The sequence below is a fragment of the Callorhinchus milii genome, unplaced genomic scaffold (assembly GCF_018977255.1).
Source record: "Callorhinchus milii isolate IMCB2004 unplaced genomic scaffold, IMCB_Cmil_1.0 Scaffold1, whole genome shotgun sequence".
NCBI lineage: Eukaryota > Metazoa > Chordata > Chondrichthyes > Chimaeriformes > Callorhinchidae > Callorhinchus > Callorhinchus milii.
In genome coordinates this window covers 30165675-30179123 of record NW_024704742.1, presented here as the reverse complement: position 1 = coordinate 30179123, position 13449 = coordinate 30165675, and the positions used below count along the sequence as shown (strand labels likewise).

General features: G+C 38.5%; 1 protein-coding gene across 2 annotated transcripts in view; it reads left to right on the top strand.

Annotated features, from left to right (window-relative positions):
* The window catches only part of rnf150a (ring finger protein 150a), an 81636-nt gene that overhangs the window by 59424 nt on the left and 8763 nt on the right, over window positions 1-13449 (top strand). For both annotated transcript variants that reach the window (XM_007897650.2, XM_042339198.1), the window contains exon 7: window positions 4193-4406. In XM_007897650.2, the coding sequence (XP_007895841.1) occupies window positions 4193-4406 (214 nt within the window). The remainder of the gene's footprint in view (window positions 1-4192; window positions 4407-13449) is intronic.

Below are 13449 nucleotides of genomic sequence, written 5' to 3'. Positions count from 1 at the left end.
TCCGAGGAGGAATGGGTCTGAGTGGAAGTAGGATTTAGAGTATTGCTGAATTAAAGGGGTTTCACTGAGACTCGGCTCTGGGTAATGGGTCAGTAGCAGAGCTGGATGACAAGTTGTGTGCTTCAGGGACTGTCTTGGAAGCGTTCTGTGACTCTTCCTGCTTTTGTAGAGGGTTTTGGGGATATGTCCTGCCAACATAAAAGGTGCTATATAAATGTAAATTTCTATTGGAATTTGTATGGGACCCTATCACTGCTGCTGGTTTCAATCTCTATAGTTGACAATCTTTGCTTTGATGAGAGCAAATATTACAGACCTAATTTTTTAAAAATCGTTTGGAATTAAGATAATTAAGTGAAGACTTTGACCTATAATTGAAACTAAATCATTGGTTGATTAAAGTTTGAGAATAATTAATTAGGGAGTTGTGGATTAATGTTTCCTAGCTTCTGATTTGTTTCCCCATGTTTGTTTTATTATAGAGTTTGTGTTAAAAAGCTGTTCTTTTTTTAAAATAGTCAGTTGATTTCGGGTTCAGTGTACAGCATATTGTAAAATTAACTGTTCACTTAGAAACTGAAGAAAGCCTCTATTCTTGTATCAGAATATCGTACATAATTAACAGTGGACTTTTTCTATTTAATTCACTTTGATGTCAGCTGAGACAGTAGTGCTTATAAGCTAATCATTGTACTCGGCTTACGTTGAGCAAGGCAGTAACCAGGCCACATTCTGATATTATAATCAAAATGTATTTACATTAAACAGTGTAACTTTGCTCCTACAGTTACGCTAAAACATTAAACAGCAGTTTCTAGTTTCTGTAGTGATTAGAACTGTGTTAGTAAAAGTAGCTTTGCAAAACAAATCTAGTAACAGTAGAATGCTCTTGATTGCTGATGACCCCCTAGAGAGGAAATGATTGACTGACTATGCAAGAGTGTGTGGGTGTAAAAAAAATCTGCAGTAACAACTATTACCAATATACTGCAGCCATCAACTTATCAGAAGCAGAAGAATCGCTTCTATATTAATTTTGATGGGAATTCTGTAAATGTGAAGGATAAAATATGCAAATGCTTCAAAATTATGCCTCAAAGGCAATGTTTTTTAATGATTGGAATTTCTGCTGCTGTCATTTTTATCTTGGAATCCACATTGAATAATTGATGTTCAGGTGCAAAAATGCAGATCCATAGGATGCCCGTGTTACAGGGAGACTTGTGCACCAGCAAGATTCATGATACTAGAGTCATCCTGTCTAGAACCACATCAATTTACTGTATAGAAGAAGGTCAATCAGCCCTTCATGTTGATGCTGGCTCTTTGAAAGATCAACCCATTCAGTCCCACTATACCTGCCTTTTCCCCAAACCCCTGAACATTATTCCTTTTTAGATTGATGTCTGGATCTCTCTTGAAAGTAATGTATGGTGTAACAAATAGAAGAACAATAGCCCTTTCCTGTACAAATATCAAACTTAACTAGAAAGCAGATTGTGAAAACTTTGGTGTATTAGAACTTGGTGGAACTTCAAGACTATGAATTCAGATTATTTAAATTGAACTTAATTATTGATTATTAACTCTAATAAACTCTAATAATAATAATTATAATAATTATAATAATAATAATAATAATAATTAATAATAATAAAGTTAATAATTAACTCTATTAAAGGTAAATAAATTGCCTCAGCTTTGGTACCCAACAGCTTCATACCAAAAGTTGTTTCATTTTGGTCTAGAAACCTGTAATTTTCATATTTGTTCACAGTAACTACTACAAAGTAATGTTAATTTAACAGTCGGTGTTTTTAGCGTGTTTGTTTTCCTTGGATATAAGTTTTCAGGGTCCCATTGCGATCTGTTTTTTTAATGTGTATGAAAGTTTCATTTAAAAAGGTGAACATTTTCCTCCTTAGAAGTTGCAAATAAACTACCTCATCTGTTATGAATACTTATGAATTCATTTGTAGTTCGCCAGAGAAACAATTTCCTCTGGTGCGCGGATCCAAAACAAAGGGACATAATCTTAAAATTAGAGCTAGTACATTTAGGAGTAAAATTAGGAGGCAGTTTTTCACCCAAAGGGTAGTAGAAATCAGGAACTCTCTCCCCCAGAAGGCTGTGGATGCTGGATCCATTCACATTTTCAAGACAGAGGCAGATAGATATTTGTTAGATCAGGGTATTAAGGGATGTGGAGCAAGGCAGGTAACTGGACTTGAGGTACAGATCAGCCATGGATCTTATAAAATGGTGAAACAGGCTAGAGGGGCTGAATAGCCTACTCCTGTTTCTATGTATCCCAAAAGGACCACCATTCCTGGAGCTCAGTGGTTAGAGCACTCGATTTGCAAGTGAAGAGACCTGAGTTCAATTCCAGGCAGAGGGCGAAACCTTGGGAAAGTTTCCTTACTCCACACACCTAATAATAATCCCTCCAAAACAAAAAACAATAATAAATTGGTCATTTTCAATCCACGACTGTTTGTGGAACATTGCTGTGCGCAATTGGCTGCCGCGTTCGCCCACAAAATATACAGTCAATTCACTTTACAGTGTATTCTGTGAAGCGCTTTGGGACGTCTAGAAGATGTGAAAAGTGCTATATCAAATGCAAGGATTATTATTATTATTATGAGGCTGCATGTCATATGGGTCATATAATCTTATTCATTGAGGTCCCAATTAATTTTTCATAATCTTTCTGACATCCTGTATTTAATTTTGTGTCATTTTGTGTTGCCCAATTACAACAGTTTTATATTTAAAAAAAAGTTTTCCGCAAATACTGGATGTATCGGAGAGGATTGATTACAAGTAGCAATTTAGTTGCAAAGTTCAGATGATTCAGATAACATTTTCCATTTGCTATCTGAGCCCCTTAATTGGGTTAATGCCCGATAATCAACTTCTACTCATTCAGTGTACTATATAAATTATAGCTGCTACAGTATACCCTAGTATTAGTCATGGGAAAGAATCATTGTATTATTTTTGCCCTAATCATACAGTACACATTTAGAAAGAAGATGATTAATCAATATTGTCTGTCATGAGACACTATCAGATCATAAAAATTTCAAATGCTAAGCACAAAAAAGGGTGTGTTATATTTCTGTAGAATCTGCTGTGTGTTTCAAAACTATTCAACATTTTGGTTTAGATGACCTTGATAAACAGTTTGAGCTTCAATCTTTTGGTTTGTGTTATGCCATCCTTCAGATGGGACTACAGCTTTGTAATAGACAGTGTGTTTTTCTACACACGTTTTTGGTACGTTTTGCAGCTTTTCTACATAAAGAAGATATTCTAAGAACGTAAACGTATGGTCAGAACCATTCGATGTTCCACAAAGAACAAAGTCGTTTTTGCTTGATATTGGGGGTCTAAAATGAGCTATTCATAACTGGGAATCAAATGTCATGGCATTTTAACCAGAAGTACTGGGTTGGCATGATATACCTGTACTTTTTTTTGGAAGGAATCCTTATTTGTACCCCAGGACTTTTTTTAAGTTAACTTTTTACAAATTGCTACAATTTTGACTAAATATCTGTCCCACGCGTTCAATCCATATTTCAATTGGGATCCCTGTTGGAGTATGAACAAAACATTTTGTTTAGAGTAAGTCGGAAAATAAGATGTGTTCTGAAGGTGTTCGAAATGGCTTCGTGGAACATTTTAATTGGTTAGTTTGTCCCCTATTCGTTGGTGGTAATTCGGTTGCTGAGACAGAGTTTAACCCTGGGTTTGTTGTAGCAAATGTGGAAGAAAGGGAAACAGCTGTTGGGAGTTTAGCTGTTCAGTATGTTCAGTTATATCCATATAAGGAATGGAATTCTTCTGTAATAATTGTTCATGATTAGTGTTCATGTGGGTTGAAAAATGCAGCCCCACAGTATTAAAAAACTCCATTTATTTTGTCAAATGTTCCAATCTATATTTGTCACACCCTTAACCATTACCTTTGACCCTCCAAAGTTAATTCAAGCTTCATGTTGTGTTCCTATTGTGACTAGATGGATTTCTTTGTTCAGTTACTGAAGTTGTGTGAACCCAGTGAATGGAGCAATTGTCAGGGGAAATGTCTATTGCAGTGTTTAAGCAGTCGTACGGTTTATTCTTTACCAGGAAAGGAGAAGGCAAGGTAGTTAACTTGTAACTTGTGTCCTTTTTCTTGCAGCCAAATGCAGATTGTGCAGACGATGTAACAACTGATTTTGAAGGATCAATAGGAGGGCCACCAACTAATCAGATAACGGGTGCTAGCGATGTGACGGTGAATGAGAGCTCTGTTGGCCTTGATACTCCTGTTCGAACTATTGGTCTTTCACAGATCATACAGGACAGTGAAGCTCTTCAGCAAGTTGAAGAGGTTAATATTACTACTAGTAACAGTAAGTTTAACTTTGAATTATACCCCCCCGCCCCTTACTGCTGCCACACTACGTTTAGTCATAGAAGAAACAAACCTCTAGGAATTAATAGTGTTTTGTCAGACTTCAGAACAAATCATAATATGTAACGTCATTACGCCTGCATATTAATGTGTTCAGTTTCTCGTCATTTGGAACCACCTATTAGTTTACCAGTCAACTATTACCCTTTTCCACCACAAATCCCAAGATATCAGTGATTTGTAAGGATTTGTGATCATATTTATTTCCCAGTAACCAGTTGTGAATTATATGTAGTATGAATACCAAATATTTTTCTTAGTCAGAACTATTTTAAGATGATATTTTTGAAAACTCTTCAGTCCCAGCATACTCATTGATATTTATGATTCATTGGGCTTAATGCTTTCACTCAATTATAGGCAGACTCAGTTATAAACCAATAAAGAACCATTGCCTCATGATCTATTAGGAGGCGAGCAGCAATACATTATATATAGTCAGTGTTGTCAAAGTCTATCCTGCAACTTGTGGAGTCCTGTAGCTCAGTGGTTAGAGCACTCGCTTTGCAAGCGAGAGACCTGAGTTCAATTCCAGGCAGGTCAGGGCGAAACCTTGGGCAAGTTTCCTTACTCCACACAGAGCCTAATAATAATCCCTCCAAAAACCAAAAACAATAATAAAAATTGGTCATTTTCAATCTACGACTGTTTGTGGGACATTGCTGTGCGCAATTGGCTGCCGCGTTCGCCCACAAATATACAGTCAATTCACTTTACAGTGTGTTCTGTGAAGCGCTTTGGGACGTCCTCCCGACGTGAAAAGCACTATATCAAATGCAAGGATTATTATTATTATAACCCAAGTAGAAAAACTTTGTGGGTGAGAGGCATTTTCAAGCACCATCTGGAACATTAAAAATACTAAATGTAGTAGAAATGTATAAAATATTTATTTTGAACAATTTATCCTGATCAGCATCTGCCTTATTTCCTCCAAAAGTCATTAGGGCACATCAAAACCTTAATGAGATTTATTGATTTGAAACCACCCAAAAATTGTGCTTTGCCTTCCAAAATGCTCTTCTCTAGTTAATTGTTTGTAATTTTATGCTTAATGAAACATCACATATAAAATGCTTATGGCTCAACTCCCTCCTGAACTGTATGAAACCACAAGTGTGTGAAATTCTCAAACCGACGTTTAGAAGTAAGTACATCCAACTAATGTTATAAAGTTTGTTTAGTTATTTTGAACTAAGGAGATTTTTCTTACTTATTTGTTGTAAGCTTTGTTCAATCAGAACATTAAAATGTTGACATGTTGTACTGAAAAGATTTTATGAAAAACATTAGCATTAGACTAACAAAAATTCCCTGTACTTCGGCATGAATTTTCCAGCATTGTGTGAGTGTGTTCAACTATCATAACACTATAGAGTTTGGCTGCAGGATGTACAGTATTGGTGTTATCCAGGATCCTGTGTTTATTTGTGACTTCGTTTTGTAGTGGTTGTGTTATTGATCGAATACTTTACAATTTCACCTCAGTGGGTGTTCTGATTGCATGGCGCAAAAGAAAGCAATATCATATTCCCAAGTTCAGAACTGCGTATGAATAGCATAATATCCACAAGAGAAACTGATCAGATGAAAGGTATCTACTGACTTCATTTTATGGAATTTCCATTTCTCAATAATTTGGGGAACAATTAACATCTTTATTAAATTAAAGTCCTAATTATTGTACAGTTCCACAAATTATTCCTTGTCAAATTTAATTAACTGAATGATGTGCTTTGGTAGGGTACTTGGACTAAGGTTGTTTTTTGGGGGGTTAGCCACAACATGGAATATTATTTATGCTGAGTATATCTTAGTGGATAGTGCACCCTACAATCTCTTCTGCTCAACAGACTTGAATTTACATCACTTGTCGTCTGACCATTGGTGGTCGGACTTTCCCTCGCTTTCTTCTAGATCTGTCTCAAGACCTTGCTCCTTGACTGCAACCTTGGTCATCTTTCTACCCCAACCCCCTTAGCCCCCCACCTCTCCCGAATCCACTCCCAGTTTGAGTGAAAACCCTCAAACTGGCCAACGCTTTGGGACATCCTCCTGACATGAAATGTAATTTGTTGCATTTATAGTTCTAATGTACTCTAATTAGAATTATGCCATTTTGATTAGTGTCAACACATTGTTGAAAAATTTGGCAAGTTGTTTTGAATATTAACTGGCCACTACCCAACATATTAGCTAGTTTCAAAGCCAGGTCAAGTGTTGTCGGATTGGGCTGCTGGTTGTGGGATACAACAAGAACAACAAATTACACTTGTATAGCGCCTTCAGTCGGAAAGAAGCCCCAGGGCACTGGGCAACCAAGGATTTTGGATAAACTGTAATGCATAATTGAAGGTCTTCTGTAATGTTGTTTCCTAATGTTCTCAGTAACATGGTCTGGTTTCTGGCCAAACATATGCGTTGTAAATGGAGGGAGAGGAGGGGCTAGTGGTCACTTTCCAAAATCAGTCAATAGATCATTGACTAGCTTTCTTGTATTTTTCAACAATGTTATTCCTGTATCAATGAGCACATCGCAAGTTACAAAATTTCACCATTTTTGTATTTTTATGCAGTTTTTTCCCTTCTCCCAACTCCACAAGAAGAAGTACAATTATTGCATTGTTGTTCATCTGCTCAGAAGCACTAATTTTGTTACTTCAGCTTGAAAATATTGTCAGATTTTAACCAAACTTTGTAAATATCCTGCTCTCCGTCAAAAAAATAAATTTCTGTTGAGATACTTATAGCCTTGAAAATTCTCCTGTGCTGTTTTGTCTGCCTATAGGAAGACTTAAATGTCACTTAAATGATATTCTTGGCCCTCGTCACTATCACAAAATAGGCGCTTCCTGTTTTTATCACAAATCCATCTCATTGCTTTGTCCGGACTTTGCAAATAGACTGAAAGAAACTTTTCCATTGCATGCCCAGGAGGGAGCTGAGAAGGAGAATTGTTTGGTCAACACATTGATATTTTGGCCAATTTAAACTGCTTTGGGATTTTGAAGAGAGACCAGAACTGCTTTTTGCTTATTCTGAGCATTGTCCTGAAGGGCAGTTATCTTGCTGTGGACTTTTTATTTTACCTTAAGCTGCATTGTCTGCTCAAATAGATAACCAACATGTCAAAGGATCCTAGAAGAGAAATACCTAACAATTTGAAACTGTAAAGCGATGAAAGCTAAGGCAATATAATTTACAGTATTATGTAGAACAACTTTTTCCTGTAATTTGCTAGGAAACAAATAAAAACAACAGCAACAAATTACATTTGTATAGTGCCTTTCATGTCGGGAGAATGTCCCAAGATACTGAAAATAACAACAAATTACATTTGTATACATTTGTTTACTTAAATAATCCTTAAGGATCAGTCACTTCACTCCTATATTACTCACATTTTGCCCACAAAATATACAGTCAATTCACTTTACAGTATACTCTGTAGAGTGCTCTGAGCCGTCTTGACGACATGATAAGGCGCAATATCAAATGCAAGGATTATTATTAGTCAGGTGTAGTTTGTTGTTATTTCCATTGACCTATTTCATGCCTTTCCATCTTCAGTTCTACAACATGTTTTTTTTGCAATTTTTTTTTAAGGGTTAATGGTTCACAGGGTTAAAGCACTGTGTAACATGTTGCTGAGCTATATAAACATAAAAGAACAAAAAAATCCCTGAAATTACTTAATATAATCCTTGGTCAGTATTGAATTAGTTTATCTGAGTTAAAGTAGTAATGTGGCACTTATCTGCATCTCTGGGCTCAGAAGGAAAACATTTGCCAGGGTTCCTGCTCTTCATCACTATTCAATAATCCCTGTTGTAAAGCTTATTATATATGTGACTATCAGGTGAGGACAGAAACAGGCTTGACTTTGACGCTCCAATGGTTGATTGTCTGCCAACATGCACTATTAGACTTCTGGATGATGACTGTCTCTCTTGGGTGAAGTTCCATGGAAATTCTGTACCTTCAGCATGAGTCATTGTCTGCAAGCGAGGAGAGGGGAAAATATTCCTGGTAAGGGGTAATTATTCTAAGAAAAGTTATATTATGTATGGAATACCAAATGTCTTTTTTTTAAAAGAAATACATAGATGAAGGGCAGAGACTGGAAACAATTAGAAAAATATGCAAGTTAAAAAGTAGTGCTTTAGTTTGGATTCTGGAAGCCTATAACTAGGAAGAGGGAAGGCAGAACAATGTAAGAGGTTTCAGTCTTGAAGTCTTGCTAAAGTAAAAAACCTAGAAGTCAACATTTTAACAATTGGGATGAAGTGAAGAATAGGAGAAGAATGTTTAGGACAGCAAATTTGGATCTTGTGAGATATGGGAGGAAAGTCCAGGGAAATAACATTGATAACAATCTGAACAAAGATTGCAATTGAGAGTTTGAGGTTTGATGCTGGAAGATGCAAGGGATAATTTGGAGACAAGCCTTTTCATAAGTTATAATCATGTACAAAAAGATATGTTGTGGATGAACATGGGATTTTAAAAAGTTATTTTTTAGTTGCCACGGTTTACCTTTGTCACAACTTTCACTTCATTTCACTTAATGAAATCTAAATGTTTTCATTGAGGAGAAAGGGAGATTTGGCATAAAATAGGAAACTGAGTTATTTATTGGCAGTTTTAGCGATGGAGCACATGTCAGCATTCCTTTGATATCAGAAGAGATCATGAGGCCAAAAATTGGCAATAAAAATAGTAGGATCAAGAGCAGAATTAAAACGAAGACTCTGTGGCTGATGATTAAACTTGCAAACACAGGGCATTAATGACAACAAGGTTAGGGACTCAAACACTATGAGAAGTTCAGATTTGTGCATTGAGGGCATAGAATCTGCAGGTAGTAGGATTGTACAGGCGAGTCTGAAGATGAACTATCCAACAATGGAAAGATGAAATGATTTCAGTGGAAACTAACTGCTATAATCTACTTTGATTAGTCACAACTTCAAGAGGTGTTTGTATCAAATCCTTTGAAAAAGCTTTGGAAATGATCTAGGTAATGCCAATTAAATCTTTAAATGACTCAAAACTAAAATTTCAAAGTTGCTGAACACAGGCAACAAAATCTCTCGCGGGAGTGGTACTATCGAAATAGAAAAGGTTCTCAAGCGTTGGCTTAGGATACAGGCCGATTTGGAGCATATGTCTTGGTCACAATACGAGGTATATCATCAGGATCAGAGACCTTTTTTGGAAGTGCGAGATATAACTAGCATGTTGGAATTAAAATATTTTATGTGCGTCATAGTCATACAATAATTATGAGTCTCCATTACCAAACTGCTAAAGAATTCCATTGTATGTGGCGCTTAGTGATTTGATTCAGAGATTAATATGTAGGGTGATGGCTTTCTGTTTGTGTCACTTCCTGCTGACTAGAAAATTAGAATGCAATGGAAGGAGCACTCGCTTTGCAAGCGAGACACCTGAGTTCAATTCCAGGCAGAGGGCGAAACCTTGGGCAAGCTTCCTTACTCCACACGCCTAATAATAATCCCTCCAAAACCAAAAACAATAATAAAAATTGGTCATTTTCAATCTACGACTGTTTGTGGGACATTGCTGTGCGCAATTGGCTGCCGTGTTCGCCCACAAATATACAGTCAATTCACTTTACAGTGTGCTCTGTGAAGCGCTTTGGGACATCCTCCCGACGTGAAAAGCGCTATATCAAATGCAAGGATTATTAATATTATTATTATTAAGGAGATTCTTTGTAAAGATCATCAATATTAGAGCTGGAGTAGAAAAGTGGGTTAGGGGTTAGTTTCTTTAGAAAAGATAACAATGGAATCATCAGGATTTAAGACTGGTTTGCAGTGCGTTTAAAGAAGAAGTCCAATTTTGTGGTTTCTGTTGGCATTTCTAAATTGCTGAAGGTTGCCACTTGAGTATGACATCGACAACAACAACAATATTACATTTATCAAGCTCCTTTCACGTTGGGAGGATGTCCCAAGGCGCTGGACAGTCAGGGGTCAGGACCCGAGCGTGGGGGAGGGGTGGGGTAGGGGTGAGGGAAGGCAGAAAGGTGGGAGGGCGACTGAAGGCACGATCGAAGAGGAGGGTCTTGAGACCGGCCATGAAGGAAGCAAGGGAGGAAGCGAGGCGAAGGGACTGTTCCAGAATGTGGGGGCAGAGAGGCTGAAAGCCCGGCCACCGATGGTAGGGCAGGTCGAGCGGGAGACGTGGAGCAGGCCAGAGCCTGCTGAATGGAGGGAGCGGGCAGGTTGGTAGGGAGTCAGCAGGTCAGAGAGGTAGATGGCCTTGAAATCTTGAATTCGATCCTCTGAGGGATGGGGAGCCAGTGGAGACGGGCGAGGGTGGGAGTGATGGGGTCACGGAGCCTGGTGCGCGAGAGTACATGAGCTGCAGAGTTTTGGATGATTTGCAGCTTGTGAAGGGAAGAGTTGGGAAGGCCGATGAGGAGGAAGTTTCCATAATTGAGCCTTGATGTGACAAATGCGTGGGTGAGGGTTTGGCAGCCTGAGGGGTGAGGCAGTGGTGGAGTCGGGCAATGTTGCAGAGGTGGTGGTAGGCAGTGCCAGTCATGGCGCGGATGTGGGGGAGATAGGACAATTCAGGGTCAAACAAGACACCCAGGCTCCTGACTGGCTTAGTGAGGTTGAGTGTGCAGCCGTGGAGGCTGATGCTGCCAGTGCCCGAGGTGCGGAGGCGCTGGCGCGAGCCAATCAGGAGGGCCTCGGTCTTGCTGACGTTCAGTTGGAGAAAGTTGTCCCTCGTCCAGAACTTGATGTCGGACAGGCAGTCAGTCAGGACCCCGGTGGTCCTGAAGTTGAGGGTGGAGGTAGAGAGATAGAGTTGGGTGTCATCCGCATACATGTGGAAATTTACCCCATGTTTGCGGATGACATGGGGTAAATTTCAGTGAAAACATTGGTGTGTTTGTCTGCTCAAACTGACTCAGCAGCACCCTCTGCCTAAGGTAAAATAAACAGCTTTACAAGAATTATTTTGTCCAAAAGGAATATTTGGGGAAATCAACATTTTTTTTACATTTGAGCCAACAACTGTAAAAGTGAATTAAAAAAAAGCCTTTACAGGGGACTCTGATCAGCAGTTCTATGTGTGGCTATTTAAGTGCCTTGGGATGTCGTCCCCATGTGAAAGGCGATTGTATAAATGTAAATGTAGTTGTTGTATCAATAACAAGACTGATGATATCACCAAAAGCTTCACATTTCACTTTGAGGTAACACTTCAAAACTTGTTTTTGTGCGCTGGGGCAGGTCTGTCAGGTCCGTTTTGTGCGCTGGGGCAGGTTTTGAAGTGAATGGGGAATGTTATACTTTGATTCACATGAAACTTGAATCCTAGTACTATCACAACAGTTTACTTTTATATATTGCCATTCACAGAGGATAACATCTTGAAGCGTTTCACAGTGGACATGGACATTGAGCAAGGCAGAAGGCAGCAGTTTTACAGAACTGCCTTCACCACAACAGTTAATAGATGGTGGAATATATAAAAACATTTGCTGTAAACTAGATTACAAGAAGCTATCAAACTAGATTTACAAACGTTTTGGTTTTACAATTTGTATTCAGTGCCATAGATGCTTCTCAGTGAATGATGCTTACATGTAGTAAGATGGTTAAGTGGAACTGCTTATTTGTGGTACACCATCCAGGCAAACTCACTTAGCTGGGGTACAATGAGGCCACAGTGCTGCTCCCTCAAGAAGCATGTTTCTATCTCGAGATCAGATTAATTTCCATTGTAGGGGCAGCTATCTAAAGATGGGCCAGTTGAGCAATGATTTACATCAGTTTATGTTCTGGAGTCTTCAGAGTATTATACAACTTCCACCAGCATGAGTTACAAAACTTTTACACTTCAATAATCTGCACACATCTGGAGTCTCTCTCATCACTGCTACAGAGCTTTGATCAAGAACATTGAAGTGAGATTATCATTCTTTGCAGAGACAGAGTTTGGCTTTGGCCAAAGCTGTTATCTTTCTTTTGGCTCAGATCATAGACCTGAGCCCAGACAACACTGCAGCAGATTCTCATAAGGGACTCTGATCTTGCCTATCATCAACCTCCCACAAATGCAGGGGAAGAAATATCTGAAAGCATTAATTGGGTTTACATTAGCCATTACTACCATTTCCAAGCAAATAATTTACTGCCCAGTTGGCCTTATTTGAAACTTCTGCATTTATTGGGATCGGTGTTGAATGTATGAAGCTTTGGGATTATGTCCAGCATCTTAATCTCTGGTACTGATTGATTTTTATCCTGATCCGCCAGATGTTGTGGTTGCTTTTGAAGTTGAGGATTAGGAAACAGGTGGTAAGAAAAGAAAGTATCCTTTTCAGCCTTCTCAGCAGGAAGAAGAATATAATTTCCAACATATCTGTTCTTGGCTCCACATCGATTTGTTTGATGAATGCAATAATGCTATCCAGTTCGGCATTCTGGTATGTGGGATCTGTCAACAGGATTCCTCTCTGGACTTCAATAAGCTTTTCTTGGGTTCTATCTCCTTTCTCTTATGTGGTGCATCAGAAAGGCTGCTTGGGAAACTTTATCTCAAACTATTTTAAGATCAGATAAGCCATGTAGAGTCTTGTTTGCGCAACCCACTGCTCAAACACCGAAGGTCTTCCAGTCTTGACCGCACTCATCTTTCCCTTCTCCATCCGCACTTAGCTTCCATCCCCAGCTTGGGTGTCAAGCCAGTATTGTGTTGTGCCTTGGGACTTCCTCCCGAGTTGAATGGTGCTAAAGAAATGTAAATTTGTATTGAATTCTGTACAAATAGGGTAAGGGAAGCAGGTAAAGTTCCTATACCACTAGACTATACCACTAGAGATTTGAAATGTTTGGAGTTTTGTAGTAAATACATGCATATACAAAAAAATTTGCTTGTGAAAATGTTCTGATATGAATCACACCTTGTGTATGGCATTTGGTGCATTTTATCTA